This window comes from Camelina sativa, chromosome 6 (genome assembly GCF_030686135.1).
Source record: "Camelina sativa cultivar CO46 ecotype springtype chromosome 6, ASM3068613v1".
NCBI lineage: Eukaryota > Viridiplantae > Streptophyta > Magnoliopsida > Brassicales > Brassicaceae > Camelina > Camelina sativa.
Window position 1 is genome coordinate 18,131,260 of NC_141885.1, and position 15,483 is coordinate 18,146,742.

Here is a 15,483-nt window from a genome sequence, read left to right on the forward strand (position 1 = left end):
TCTCTCTTTGTTAAATGAAAAATTGGAAACATCGCCTCAAACATGTGCTGTCTCATAATAACTATGGCTGCATGGGTTTGGCCTGATCCATGGCCTCATTATGTGCATGATGAAAGGAAGGGTGAAGAACTCTAGTAAACCAAAAAGATGCGGCTCAAGATTATTACTTTATTGCATAAGAGCCTTGTTACTTCACATTGTAGATATATATACGATGAGAGCTAGGTTTTATAAGTCTGATTGTTCCCTACACATGTCATCATCTGCAAAGAGTTGGTGATCCAAGGGGAGCGTATCTTTTCTTTACTTGTATCATAGTGTGAGCTATCACACTTGCCTTGACTGTACTATCAGCTTCACATGGTGACAAGGGCAGTACTCTGCTACCGTTGGAGAAATCTTCTTTGCTTAAAATCTTGATGGACTTGATATTGTCAAGGCCCACTCTATTCCTTTGCTGGACCGAAACAACAAGTGATGTGTTGTTGTTGTTCAGATCTTCAAACACTCTGAGACCACACCAAGTTTGTACTTCAGATCTTCAAACACTGGAATAGGCAGGGACTTGGTAAAGATATTTGCAAGCTGATAGGCGGATGGGATGTGATATACGGTAAGGGAGCCTTTTGCAACTTGTTCTCGGACATAGTAGTAATGTGTCTTGAAGTGTTTGGACTTTTTGTGCAGAGTGGGGTTCGCTGATAGATAAACTGCAGACAAGTTATCACAATAGAGCTCTGGTGTTTGTTTAAGAGGCATACCAACATCTTCAAGCAAATCACGTAGCCAGTTTACTTCAGCGGCTCTGTTAGAAAGGCACTGATACTCTACTTCGGTTGAGCTCCGAGAGACGGAGGTTTGACGCTTAGCCAACCACGAGATGATGTTGGTACCAAGAAAGGTACAAAACCCGCCAGTTGAACGACTAGTGGTTTGGCAACCACCGCAGTCACTATCACTGTATGCTCGTAGAGTATAGTTAGTGTTATGAGTGAAGGAGAGACCATGATCGATGGTACCTTTTATGTATCGGATTACACGCTTTAGCAAACTGAAATCAGCTACCGTTGGAGAGTGCATCCTCTGACATACCAAATTAACTGCAAATTGGATATCTGGTCTAGTCAGAGTGAGGTACTGCAGTTTACCTGCTAGACTGCGAAAAAAATTGGTTGATCAAACAGTTCTTCTGACCCTTGACCTTTTGTAGTTCAGTGGGTAATGGTGTGGGAGCAGGTTCACAATCAGTCATCCCAGCTGCAATAAGAAGGTCCTCTGCATACTTGTGTTGGTTGAGGAACATGCCGTCTGGATGATGATGAGCTTGTATCCCAAGAAAATAACTTAATTTGCCCAAATCTTTCATACGAAATTCCTCACTGAGAGATTCCAGGAGTTTGTCAACCAGAGTAGGATTGGTTCCAGTTAGTACCATATCATCCACATAGAGGAGTAAGACCATAAGATCATTATCTCTGTTGTAGACAAAGAGAGAAGGGTCTTTGAAGCTGCATTTAAAGCCAAACTGTAAAAGGAACTTACTGAATTTGTCAAACCATGCACGAGGGGCTTGCTTTAGGCCATAGACTGCTTTGTGAAGTTTCCAGACATGAGAAGGATTGACAGTATCAACAAATCCAGGAGGTTGTTGCATGTAGCCCGTTTCTGTTAAATCTCCATGAAGAAACGCATTCTTCACATCAAGTTGCTTAAGTGGCCATTTGTTAACTATTGCCCCATGAAGAACAAGCCGGACTGTTGCAGTGCGAACCACCGGACTATATGTTTCAAGGAAATCAACTCCTTCCTCTTGATCATATCCCTTGGCTACAAGACGACCTCGAAGTTTGTCCAAGCTGCCATCTGTATTGAGTTTCTTCTTGAAGATCCATCGACATCCAAGAACATTCATATCTGGTGTTCGTGGGACTGAAGAAAAGGTGTTGGTTTCTACAAAAGTGTCAACCTCTTCTCCCATAGCTCCTGTCCATCCTGCATGTTTGAGTGCCTCAGCTACTGTTTTAGGCTCTTTAACAGTGTTGTGAGTAATTGTAAGAGCATATTTGGTTTTCTAACACCATCTTTTCTCCTGGTGACCATGGTATGATCATTAACAACAAGTGTGGCAAGTGGAGGAAAGTCATCCTCAGAGAATAAAGGTGCTTCATCACTCGAGTCACTTGTACTTGTTGAGGTTGTTATCGGAGACTCTGCAGTTTCTGGAGTTTCTGCAGGTGACTCTGCATCTGTGGATTCCGAAACAACAGGAGCTGTGTTGTTGTTGTTCTGTGTTGGTTCGAGTTCTGGAAGTGACAGAGTAGGAGCTGCTGGAAGGGGAACTGCAGAAATTGTAGAAACTGCAGAAACCGTTGATGCAGCAGGTTGAAAGCCTTTCTGCCATGCAGATAAAAGAGGTGATGTTGCAGTTGGAACTAAGTGAGCATAATCATCAGCAAATGGAAACACCTGCTAATCAAAGAGAACATGTCTACTGATATAAACACGTCCAGTGGGAGGATAGATACACCAATATCCTTTGTACTTGTTGTTATATCCGATGAAGACACATTTCAATGATTTTGGATCAAACTTATTTGCACCATAGGCTCGAAACGTGGGATAACAAACACTCCCAAACACTCGCAAAACCGAATAATCAGGCTTGAGTTGAAACAAAGCTTCATAAGGGCTTAGAGAAGAAGCAAGTACAGATGAGGGGAGAAGATTACTCAGGTAATTTGCTGTGAAGAAGGCTTCAACCCAGAATTCTTGTGGAACCTTACTCTGAAACATCATGCTGAGGCCTAATTCAGTTAAATGTTTGTGCTTCCTCTCTGCCAAACCATTTTGTTGAGGAGTGTGAGGACAAGAGATCAATTGCTTGATTCCACATGTTGCAAGATGAGTTTCGAAGTGTGTGCTAACAAATTCACCTCCACCATCACACTGAAACATCTTGATTTTCTGACTTAACTGATTCTCAACTAGATTTTGGAATAGAATGAAAACAGAATAAAAGTCTGATTTATTCTTCAAAGGATAAAACCAACAATAGCGAGTGTAGTTGTCAACAAAGATAACATAGTATCTAAAACCTTGAGCAGAAGTGATTGGAGCAGGACCCCACAAATCACAATGTATCCTCTCAAGAGGTTTACTAGCTACAAACAAAGAGGAAGTAAAAGGTAGCTGAGCACTCTTACCAAGCGTGCAAGACTCACAAAGCTTGTTGGTGTGCTTGTTTATTGTTATTGCTGCTGTAGAAGACAGATGCTGAAGTACTTCTGCACTCGGATGTCCCAAACGTTTGTGCCACACCTCATCACTACTTGCTAGCTGTCGATTTGAATACAAGGCTTCGAACGATGGATTCCCGAGCACATAATGATCTCTACTCCTGCTTCCGGTTGTGAGGAGCTGTTTGTCCTTTACACGCACACCATCAGAGTCAAATTTAACAGAGCAAGGATAGTCATCACATAGCTTAGAGACAAAGAGAAGAGACTTAGTAACATTTGGACAGACCATGACATCTTTAAGTGGGAGAAAATTACCTGATGTCGTCTGCAAAGGAACTGATCCAATGTGAGTGATGAGCCAGAACTCACCGTTTCCAACCATTACTGAGTCTTGACCTTGATATGGTTGAACATGATGCAGGTTGGTAGTGGTGTGAGTGATGTGGGCAGTAGAACCACTATCAGGCAGCCACTCATTTCCTGTGTGGTGATCTCCATCAGAGACTCGCATAGCCGCTAAAGCAGAGGGTAAAGACTGAGCAAATTCTTCATTGTGACCATATTTCCCACAAATTTGACAGGTTGGTCGAGTAGAGGAACCTCCGTTTCGGTTCTGGTTGTTGTTATGCTGTTGCAAATCTCGACCTCTTGTGGAGTAGTTTCCTCGACCTCTGAATCCACCACGTCCACCTCTGCTTCTGTTGTGCGAACCTCCTCTGTCGAAGTGTTGTTGTTGTTTCTCAGCTTGAAAGGCAAGATGTGGAGTGACAACAGGCGCAGTAGAGTACGCTTTTAGTTTATCATCAAAGGCGATAACTTTGAAAACAACATCTTCATAGCATGGAGGAGGAGTCAAATCCATGGAGTGTTCAATCACAGTAGCTACAGTCTTGTATTCTTTACCAAGGCCAAACAGTAAGCCATGGATTTTCTCCAAATCACTCATAGGGAATCCTATCGAGTCAAGCTGATCAAACACTTGTTTGAGTTCACTAAGATAGTCCTCCATAGATCTACCAGCCTTAAGACAAGCACGCAATTTGTTTTGCAGTTCAAACTTCCTAGAGGTAGAGACCCTATTGAATTTCTTAGCAAGAGCAGACCATACCTCTTGAGCCGACTGCAGACCGTAGACAACTCTGATGGCTGCTTCAGACAGAGACCCCAAGATCCGTGCCATGACCAGTTGATCATTACAAATCCATTTTGAAAACTCAGGGTTTGGTTCTTCAGTGACCCCTTCAGTACGAGTAACAAACCGTGTTGATGCTGGATGAGGGATTGAGCCATTAACGTAGCCAAGAAGCATTTGAGGAGACAGGAAAGACTCGAACTGAGTTTTCCATTGAAGATAATTGGACTCCGTAAGCTTGAGAGTCATAACCTGAGAGATAGATAACGAAGCGGAAAAGAAGGAATCTTCTGGAGCCATAGACCGTATTACCGGCGCTCTGATACCATGAAAGGAAGGGTGAAGAACCCTAGTAAACCAAAGAGATGCGGCTCAAGATTATTACTTTATTGCATAAGAGCCTTGTTACATCACATTGTAGAAATATATATGACGAGAGCTAGGTTTTACAAGTCTGATTGTTCCCTACACATATCATTATCTGCAGAGAGTTGGTGATCCAAGGGGAGCGTATCTGTTCTTTACTTGTATCGTAGTGTGAGCTGTCACATTTACTTTGACTGTACGATTAGCCTCACATGGTGACAAGAGCAGTACTTTGCTACCGTTGGAGAAATCTTCTTTGCTTAAAATCTTGATGGACTTGATATTGTCAAGACCCACTCTATTCATTTGTTGGACCGAAATAACAAGTGGTGTGTTGTTGTTCTGCCTTACACATGACCGTCTTATTTAGTATTTCTGTCTCTAATTTATGTATATCTCCTCAAAAAAAAATTAAACACATTTTAGATGAGAACATTTGTCAGCGTCACGATTAAATACTTGTTTTGTTATCTACATGTGTATAATCTTTTTGTGCAGTGTACCTTCCAATTTATTGAACGTTTTAAAAAACTTATAAAGTTTGGCCATCGCAAAGGTTAGTCGTTTCAAATATATATATATATACGCTAATATTATCTACTTTGACTAGATTGGATTATTGGTTTAACGACGACTGGTCTATAGACGATCTTTTTTCATCAAACCACTTTTTATATGTACTTAAGATGTTAGTAAGAAAAAGCAAACGCACATGCCTTCATGTGCTCTGCTTTTATATTTATTTTATTTATGTAAACTCATCAATAGTTATAGTGAACTCAAAATTCGTTTTCAATAGCTTAAAAACTCGAACAAAGTAAATAAATGATGATATTATTATACAAACTGTTGCTTAGAAAATCATATAATCTCTTTTGTGGTTATGATGTGATGTGCTATAAAGATCAAAAAATAATAATGTGTCTTCATCAAATAGCCAATAGGTGATGTTAATGATGCAAATAATCAACAACTTTAGACTGATGCTGGTCTTGAATATTATTACTAGCTATTCCCTTTTCTTTTAATTGATGTTTAAGGTTTTTACATATAAATTTTAAAATATATATTTATTTTTAATTTAGTTTTTTACATAAAAATACCATTTAATAAAATAAGTTCAACCAATAAAAAATATAAAATAAATTATGACTGGTCAAAAGAAAATTAAATATATTTTTTTGTATGTAAAATTGAAAACATTATTTAAAATAAAAATATATATATATATATATATTTTTGGTTAAATCATCACTTAAAAATGAAGAAGTATTAGAAAATTATAATTTTTCCCCGGACCCTTAAATCAAAATCAATGTGCATTATTATTATTATTATTTTGGAACAATAAAGAAATGGCCTAAAAATACTATTCTTATTCTTTATTATTAATAAAAAAAAGTCTGTGGGTAATAAATTGAGACACACATTTGTTTTTTCTTATTAAAAGATCTTAGATAAATTGTCTAATTTTTGCTCAAAAATAAAATAAAATAGTCTAATTAACCAGCAAACAACATCAACAACAGAGGAAAGGAGTCTACCAAAAAATCATTAGCCTGCTGCTCTCTACATTATGCTTTCTTTAGCTAATTCCTTAATTTTCACCAATGACGAATGAACAAAACCCAAAAAAAAAAAAAAAAAATAGCCATTAACGATTTAAACAGCTGCACAATTCCGAAATTTTGTTTTTGAAACACCTGAATTTTTTATTTTTATTTTGCTTTCGTAGGCTAAGCGAAACAGGTCGCCTGAGATAATCTCTGCTTTCTCCGAATCCCATCGTTTCCTGTTTCCTCCGTCGTAAACACCGTCTCGTTCACCTTCGCTTCCGTCATTGTTCTTCATCCCCTCGCGTTTGCTTCTAATTAATTTCCCCTACATCCTTCGCCGATTCGTAGGTGAGAAAATCCTCGTTGTTGATTCCTCTTTACATTTCTCCTCGATTCGTAGTTTTGGTTATGAATTTTTGCGAGATTCGTTGATTTTGAAGTTCTCTACTGTGAGTCGTGTGAGCCGGTGGTGTTAGGGAAACTTCGGTTCCGACGACGCAATGTCACACTATTGAAAAGAATTAAGAAAAATCTGATGATTAGTGCTGTTGCCTCGTATTGTTTTTTTATTAATTATAATTATAATTACTTCCTTGGATCTTACGGCTAAATTTGTGTTTGTTCTTTGTTGTGTTCATGTAGGCAGGTGTAAGTTAGTCAAAAGCTTTGTTTTCATCTCACTGCTCATGGAGTTTACTAAAGAGTCTTGGCACCACATTGAACATATTCTGCAGAAACGGCTGTGAATAGTATAATATCTAAATCTCTCTGGAGGTAACTGATTTCTTTAGTTTGGTCTTTGTGTGATTGTCTGGAATAAAAAATATAAGCGTAGCTGCGTAGGCTTGAAACTTTTTTTGACAGACTGTTTAGGATGGGGACCATTGTAGAAAACACCAAATCCTCTGCACAATCTTATTATGAAAGTTCGTTTTTTTATGTCTCAGACAATGTTGAAAACGAACCACGTTGTTGTTGATTTTGGTGTCCTTCTTTGCTGACATGTTTTGTATATAAAACACGTAGATAGAGTCAGAGACATGAAAATATACAAGTTGACTAAACTAGACTCATGATATTCAGTGATTGAGTTTGTCCTCTTAAAACCTGTTCGCTCTATATATATGTATGACATTGTTGTTATTCTTGTCCTGGTTTCTTTTGGAGTAGGATGCGTGAAGGGAGGTGACAGGTGAAGATGGGTATAGGAGAAGATCAGATGCAAGGACCAAGTGGTAGGGAAGAAAAGATTTTTGTTTCTGTTCGTCTGAGGCCATTAAGTGTGAAAGAAAGGGTTAGGAATGATGTGGCAGACTGGGAATGCATCAATGATGAAACGGTTATATACAGGAGCCATCTTTCTTTATCCGAGCGTTCTATGTACCCCACTGCGTATACATTTGGTAAGGCTTGCTCACCTTTTCAGCTTCTTGATTAAAGTTAATCCTCAGATTCTATCTTACTGAGCTTTCGTATGCCTCTAGACAGAGTGTTTGGCCCTGAGTGTTGTACCAGGGAGGTGTATGATCAAGGGGCGAAGGAAGTGGCTCTCTCTGTTGTTAATGGGGTTCATGGTAAGGAATGTCTCGTACTGCTTTATTTTTACAGTCTTTATCCACTTCGACTCATGTTTAATACAAATGGTTACAGCTAGTGTCTTTGCATATGGGCAAACAAGCAGTGGAAAGACATACACTATGAGTGGAATTACTGATTACGCCTTGGCCGATATATATGATTACATTGAGAAGGTAAAGTTAACAATGTCGTAGTCTTTATAGTTATCTTACCTCATTATTTCCAGTTCATTCAGTAACTGTCACCCTTTTCAATTTTTATGTATTTTCTGCAGCACAAGGAAAGAGCATTTATTCTGAAGTTCTCAGCCATGGAGATCTATAATGAGTCTGTAAGAGACCTCTTGAGTACAGATATTAGTCCACTCAGACTTCTAGATGATCCTGAGGTAAATGTTGGCGTTGGCATCTTATGGAATTGGTTATGCATAATCTTACTTTACTGGTCATTTACTTTGGGACAGAAAGGGACCGTTGTTGATAAGCTCACGGAGGAAATTCTGCGGGACTGGAATCATTTTAAGGAGCTTTTATCAATCTGTATTGGTATTGATTTTCCAAATGTGTATCTAAATTAATACCTTTGATGCTTTGGTCGCAAGTTTGACTAAGTATTATCTAATCATTGCAGCTCAACGACAAATTGGAGAGACAACTTTAAATGAAGTTAGTTCCCGCTCTCATCAGATTCTGAGATTGGTAAGGCATTTTGCTGTTTTAGATTAACGATGCAACACTGCAGTTTTCAGGCTGCCTTTGGGAACTTACTTTCGACTGATATCTTTTACAGACAGTTGAAAGCACAGCACGTGAATATTTGGCGAATGATAAATTTAGTACACTCACAGCAACAGTGGTATGTACTTTGAATCTTCCATTTTGTATTATCCTAAAACAAAAGATTCATAGACAAACTAATTATCCTGCAGAATTTCATTGATCTTGCTGGAAGTGAACGTGCATCTCAATCATTATCTGCTGGCACAAGGTTGAAAGAAGGTGGTCATATAAACCGAAGTTTATTAACACTAGGGACTGTCATTCGAAAGCTAAGGTTAGCATGTGTAGCACCTTTAGCTTCAATGAAAATTCCCTGACTTGTGCCACCTTCGTCTGCTCTTTATTCTTTCCCTGTATTTAAAAAGGGTTGAGCAGCTTTTCATTGTCTTTGAGAGTTGAGTTCCCAAGCTGAAATATAGGGCTTTGGCCCAGTAGCGCCACTTTACCAAGTTATTACTTCTTAGCAGATTGCTATTATTAACATCTAATGTATGCATTGTCCATTAAGTGGGTTCTTTTTACGTTACTAAATTATGTGGCTAGCTTAGTGCAGTAAAGGAAAAAATGGGCACATTCCATTCAGAGATTCAAAGCTGACACGCATACTTCAGACCTCCTTGGGAGGAAACGCCAGAACTTCCATAATCTGCACACTGAGTCCTGCAAGAATACATGTTGAGCAATCAAGAAACACATTGTTGTTCGCAAGCTGTGCTAAGGAGGTGACAACAAATGCACAAGTCAACGTTGTCATGTCTGATAAAGCTCTGGTTAAACATTTACAGAGAGAGTTGGCTAAATTGGAGAGTGAGTTGAGCAGCCCTCGTCAAGCTCTTGTTGTGTCTGACACAACTGCATTGCTGAAGGAGAAAGACCTCCAAATCGAAAAGGTAATGCGGTTTACTTCAGTCAACCTGCCAACATATCTATAAACCAGCTGCTGTATGAGAGTTCACTTCCCCAATTATATTTTTTTGACAACCAACTTTTGTATTACTAGTAGCTCATTCATACTGGTGATCTGACAATATGTATCTTTTTTCATGATCCATTCACTATAGAGACTTAATGTTCTTTTCATTACTTACAGCTACATAAAGAGGTATTCCAACTAGCACAAGAATTAGAGCGGGCGTATTCTCGGATTGAGGATCTTCAACAGATTATTGGAGAAGCACCACAAAAAGAGATATTATCAACAGACTCAGAACAGACAAATGTACGTTAATTCTATTTTTTTTTTACCAAAAGCACGATAAACCTATCAATTGCCCCATTTATATTCTTGTTTTTGTATTCCTCCAGGTGGTTCTGGGACGTCAGTACCCCAAGCTGCGGGTGCGTAGTTCATGGGAGTCTCTAAATATAACACCAGAAAGCCCTCTATCAGCGCGAGCATCCATTATGATGTCCCCACAATCAACCGAGCATGGTTCTGACGAGAATGTTTTCCAGCTTTCAGACTTTAGGTTAAATTCTGGTGCAAGTAGTCCAGCCCAACACCTTCCATTTGTAACTCCTGGAAAATTCACTAAAGTTCGACTTAATATTCGTGGGGCAGAAAGTAAAAACCAACCGCACAGTCGCAAGAGGGAATCTGCAGATCAGTCTCATGGAGACGAACCAAGTGAGGTAGATTCTGAAGATACGTGCACGAAACTTCGATGCGTAGAAACAGAGAGTCCCTGTATCATCATGTATCCAGAGCCAAACATGCTTCCAGACCGGTGCAAGGCTGTGAGTGTTCTTCCAATATGTGTACCCGAGTCAAAGAACTTAAGACCACCAACAGAAACTGAAGAAGAAGAAGATGATGAAAGAGTAAAGGAAATCAGTAGTGTCTCTATCCAATCAGCGGAAAAAAGTGAACCCATCAAAGTCTCTCCACACTGTGTTTTGTCACCTACTGACGAATCATTTCCTCATCAGTCTTCTAACCTCAGAAGAGACCCTACAGATCAAGATTTTGTCACTCCGTCTCCTGAAAAGCCTCTAGCTAGGAATCTTGAGAGAGATTCACAAACGGCAGGAGGCTTGGGGCTTACTAGAAGCCGAAGCTGCGGGGCAAGCTTTGTATCAAGCTCGTTCTTTTCTGTGTCTGAGATAGATGCTAACAGACCACCAGACTGGTATCAGAATGAAAGAGCTGAGAGCAACCTGAAATCGTACAACAACAAGAGGCCGCCATTGGCAAAGCATATTAGCCGGATGAGCATGCCAGCAACTTGGTTCGAGAAAGAGTTCAACCCCACCCGAAGAATGCCAGCTGCTTTAGATGGTGTTAATAAGAGAAAGTCATCACTGAATGGATCACAAGTTTCTCCCTCTAAATCTCATGTGTATGCACGCCAGACAAGTGGTGGAACTTTACTCAGCCAAGGCGAAGGTGAAGAGACTATTCCTCTGAGGGACAAGCGAATCATTCATCTATCGGTTAGTTTTACTAACTTGGTCAAGCAGAGCTTGCTTTCGTTTTCCTGTACTTGATACGACCTTTAAATATTGTCTTCATTTTGAGGACCACCTCTATCATGTGGCAGATGGAGGAGATAGAGCAAAAGTTCTTGGCTCTAAGATCGTCAAAAAGTTTCAAGGACGCTGCGGTTGACCCCATACAAGATTATTTAACCATGCCATTGGACTGGCCGTTGGAGTTCAAGAGACTCGAGATGGAGATAATAGAGCTATGGCATGCTTGCAACGTTTCCTTGTCACACAGAAGTTACTTCTTCCTTCTCTTCAGAGGAGATCAGAAAGATTGCTTGTACATGGAGGTCGAACTCCGCAGGCTAAAGTACATCAGAGAAACCTTTACCCACAATAGCAAGGCTATTGAAAATGGACGCACCCTTACATCAATGTCCAGGTATAGACAGTATATTCACCCAAAAGCACATTACCTTTATTTGACTGTTTAGATCAAGAATGTATTCGTTTTAAAAACTGTTTGGGCCGTGAAACAAAATAGCCTGAGGGCGTTGAACAGGGAGAGGTACAAGCTGAGTCAGCTGATGCAGAAGAAACTGACGAAAGAAGAGAGAGAGAACGTGTTCTTGAGATGGGGCATTGGGCTGAACACAAAGCACAGGCGTCTCCAATTGGCACATCGTCTCTGGTCAGAGAGCAAAGACATGGATCATGTCCGAGAGAGCGCCTCCGTTGTGGGAAAGCTCATGGGGTTCGTGGACATGGATTTGGCGTCCAAGGAAATGTTTGGCCTCAACTTCTCACTTAGACCCCGTCCTAAGAAATCTAGCCTTTGGAAACGCAGTGTTTTGTCGCTCTCTAATTTGTAATTAAATATCAAAAATCCAAGTGATTCATTCTTGAGCACTAAATTGAAAGTGGTGTGCCTTCTGTAAGAAATACATTCACAAATGTAAATTGATTTGGTTCTGAGACTGAGATTGCGCAATACCAAGTCTAAAATGGCAAATGGCAAAAATCATATAAAATATGTTTGTGCCCTCTAACTGTTTAGAGTCAGGTGACATCTCAATGAGGAAAGCTCTTGTGTTTGTCTTCCGGTTGCAAAGTCCATGCAGTTACTTGTGTGTCACATTTTCATTGAACTAAGAATGCTTCACACTTTCTCTCAAATGCCTCGCCTTGAACCTGCCCTTAGACTTATATCCCTTTTCTCTGTCAAATGCTTCATGTTCTGTGTAAGTGATATCTAAGTAACGTTTGTGTTTTGTAGATTAAGAGCCAAATCCAAGGGCAGAGAGAAAAAGAGTCGTTTCTCTGTTTAAAGTTCGCTTAGAGAGAGAGATTCATGAATAGAGAAGAAGAGAGGTAACAATACTGTTTTATAAAAGATTCTTTTCGCCCTTTCATACAAAATTCACTGCGCTATATCCTCAACTCATTTGAGGGGAAAGCAAATTGGATAACTTAAAAAGCAACAAAGAAACTAAAACATCGGAAAAAAAAAGAAAAAACAACAAATAATCATCAAAGCAAAAAAAAACGAAATGTAACTGATTAATGTAAACCCCTCCTCTTTGTATATTTTTTTGATCAAATCAAGGTTGCTGCTGAGCATCCATGTAACCAGCATCAGCAAGCACTTTCTCCCGCTTAGCAAGCTCAAGATCTTCATCAACCATCATCTTCACAAGCTTCTCAAACCCTACTTGTGGTGTCCACCCCAAGACTTCCTTTGCCTTGCTAGCATCTCCTTTGAGGTTATCTACTTCAGCTGGCCTAAAGTACCTCTGGTCAATCTCAACATGGTCTCTCCAATTGAGTCCCAAGTACCCAAATGACACCTCAAGAAACTCTTCCACTGTGTGTGCTTCCTCTGTTGCAACAACGTAATCGTCTGGCTTCTCTTGCTGCAGCATCAACCACATTGCCTCCACATAGTCCCCTGCGAATCCCCAGTCCCTCGCCGCCTGCAAATTCCCAAGGAAGAGCTTCCTCTGCAGACCAACCTTGATCCTTCCCAAGGCTCTTGTGATCTTCCTGGTCACGAAGTTCTCACCACGGCGCGGTGACTCGTGATTGAACAAGATTCCGTTACAGGCGAAGAGACCGTACGCTTCTCGGTAATTCACAGTGTACCAATGAGCAGCGCATTTGGAAACCGCGTAAGGAGATCTGGGATGAAACGGCGTCGTCTCAGATTGTGGAGGTGGAGTTGACCCGAACATCTCCGAAGATCCGGCTTGGTAGTACTTGATGGTCCGGCCACTGTCGATGGTGTAAGATCTGACGGCTTCAAGGAGACGGAGAGCACCGGTGGCGACTACATCGGCCGTGTAATCAGGGATCTCGAAGGAGACAGCGACGTGAGATTGAGCAGCTAGGTTGTAGACCTCGTCAGGCTTGATCACATCGAGCCAACGGCGAAGGGACGAAGCGTCGGTGAGATCAGCGTAGTGGAGCTTCATCAGAGCTTTGTCGACATTGTGTGGATCGATGTAGATGTGGTTGATCCGCTGGGTGTTGAAATTGGACGATCGACGGATCAGGCCGTGGACTTCGTAGCCTTTTTTGAGAAGGAACTCCGTCAGATACGATCCGTCTTGGCCGGTGATTCCGGTGATCAGAGCTACCTTCCTCGGCTGAGACGGCGGCATTTCAACGGCGGTGACGGCTTCGGAACTGGATCCGTTGTTTTCTGACGCCATTGTTTTGGGTTTTTCAGATCTGGATTCAGAGAGAGCTCAGCTCTGTGTTGAATCGAGCTGTTGAGTTTAGTTGGATTTAAATAGGAGTCAGAGAGGTTGAAGACGAAGGGGTGTTTTGGTAAAATCTATTGAGTCTTTGATTTCATTATTGACTGATTAAGAGATATTTTTCCTTGTTTATGTCTAACACGTTAATGGTTTACTAATTTTGTGGTCAATGCCATCAATATATTACTTATAGAATTTTCTTGCAAACTATTCAATATTCTATATATTTTTCAATATATTCATATCATTTGTAAATTTTCCAAAACAGCTACTCAAAACTATTTAACTTTTATTTTGTCACATAATAATTGCAAAAAAGAAAAGTAATGGTTTACTTTATTTTGGTGGTCAAAGCCATCAATATATTTTGGTTTTTACTAGTATTAGAATTTACTTGCAAACTATTCAATATTCTATATATTTTCAATAAATTTAAATCTTTTGCAAAGTTTCCAAAATATTGTTAATCAAAATTACTTAAAATTTTTTTTATCACATATAATATAATAATTACAAAGAAAAATATTGTGAAAACAGTCCAATTAAATATTTAAATATTACATTTTAATAAAGAAAGTCCCAAAATTGATACGTTAAGAAAATATGAAAAGCGTCATATTTTTGTATTGAGGAATAAAGAAGTCGGACTGTTTTTATTAATTAATTTAATGCTAAATATAAGTCCTATTTTAGTAGAGCTTTTAAGTATTTGTATACTGATTTGAAAAGATTTTTAAAAACATTATACAGTATATTGAATACATTTTTAGGCTTAGCAGTGTAAGTGTTGGTGTGTTGGATTGTGGAGGCAAATAGACTTAAAGTTGCAAGAGATCATGGATTAATATTAATCGACTCGAACTACACAAGAAGTTGTTCCACATATTAGAAGCTTTATAATATTTCTCGGCTTATATACGTTTATCCTAGTTAATAGACAAAACCTAAACGTGTGACAATTGATTGTTGTGTGGTTATAAAAACAAGAGAATATATATAGTTACTTCTCGTATATAAGCCGAGATATATACATTATTAGAAGCTTCTCGATGCATGGTACCATTTCTATCAAGCGTCGTTCCTACTGTTATGTTTGGTTCATTGCATGTTAAAACAAAGAAAAGTAGTTTATGAACTTAGCGGAGTCTCTAGTCCTTCAAAAACAAAAACAAACTCAGTGACAGAAATATAACATACTAGTCCTACTAGGGTACTACTACTAAGATTCAATCAGCATCACTCTCTTCTCCAAATCCTTCATCTTCTTCCTCTACATGTTTTTTACCTTTTTACCTTTCTTCGGCTTCTTATTCTGACTCTCACGTTCTTCCCTCTTCCTCTTCTTTTCTTCCCAATCCTTATACCGGGTACCTAATCATCAGCACACTTGTTAGCTGGTTATTTAAGTTAATGTTCATGTAATGTAAAAGAGGATCCTTAATTAGGTACTAACCTTGTTTACCTGTGGCATCAAAATACTTTTTGTCCATATCAATCAGCTTTTTCTTATGTATTTCTTCCTTTGCCATCTTCTCTTGTTCCCTCGCCTTATACAGGGGACCTCGTTTACCCGTGGCCTTAAAATACTTGTCATCCTCCTCAATCAGATAATTCTGATACGGCTTACCTAATCATCATCACAATTTCACA

The 15,483-nt window shown here is 39.4% G+C and overlaps 2 protein-coding genes across 3 annotated transcripts; one reads left to right on the forward strand and one right to left on the reverse strand.

Annotated features, from left to right (window-relative positions):
• Positions 1–6,156: 6,156 nt before the first annotated feature.
• Positions 6,157–12,051, forward strand: LOC104791351 (kinesin-like protein KIN-7G). 2 transcript variants are annotated; one of them, XM_010517204.3, is made up of 15 exons: positions 6,157–6,641; positions 6,936–7,067; positions 7,464–7,696; positions 7,782–7,867; positions 7,944–8,044; positions 8,146–8,259; positions 8,335–8,416; positions 8,502–8,569; positions 8,661–8,726; positions 8,800–8,924; positions 9,204–9,540; positions 9,741–9,869; positions 9,956–11,083; positions 11,191–11,516; positions 11,619–12,051. In XM_010517204.3, exons 5-15 carry the CDS (start codon positions 7,991–7,993, stop codon positions 11,944–11,946), a joined length of 2,757 nt encoding a protein of 918 aa, XP_010515506.2. In that variant the 5' UTR covers positions 6,157–6,641; positions 6,936–7,067; positions 7,464–7,696; positions 7,782–7,867; positions 7,944–7,990; the 3' UTR covers positions 11,947–12,051. The 2 variants fall into 2 exon arrangements, with proteins under 2 accessions (XP_010515506.2, XP_010515505.2); XM_010517203.3 differs by having other exon boundaries at positions 6,197–6,641; positions 7,778–7,867.
• Positions 12,052–12,440: 389 nt separating this feature from the next.
• Positions 12,441–13,929, reverse strand: LOC104791352 (GDP-mannose 4,6 dehydratase 2). The gene has a single exon (XM_010517205.3). The coding sequence runs from the start codon at positions 13,783–13,785 to the stop codon at positions 12,676–12,678; it is 1,110 nt and encodes a 369-aa protein (XP_010515507.2). The 5' UTR covers positions 13,786–13,929; the 3' UTR covers positions 12,441–12,675.
• Positions 13,930–15,483: the final 1,554 nt, after the last annotated feature.

What these genes read in the sequence shown, in the direction of transcription:
- LOC104791351 (XM_010517203.3), top strand. Translation starts at nt 7,492, where the DNA reads ATGGGTATAGGAGAAGATCAGATGCAAGGACCAAGTGGTAGGGAAGAA. An exon ending in GCTTTTATCAATCTGTATTG is followed by an intron (nt 8,417 to 8,501) that starts GTATTGATTTTC and finishes TAATCATTGCAG; the next exon opens with CTCAACGACAAATTGGAGAG. An exon ending in ACCCTTACATCAATGTCCAG is followed by an intron (nt 11,517 to 11,618) that starts GTATAGACAGTA and finishes GAAACAAAATAG; the next exon opens with CCTGAGGGCGTTGAACAGGG.
- LOC104791352 (XM_010517205.3), bottom strand. Translation starts at nt 13,785, where the DNA reads ATGGCGTCAGAAAACAACGGATCCAGTTCCGAAGCCGTCACCGCCGTT.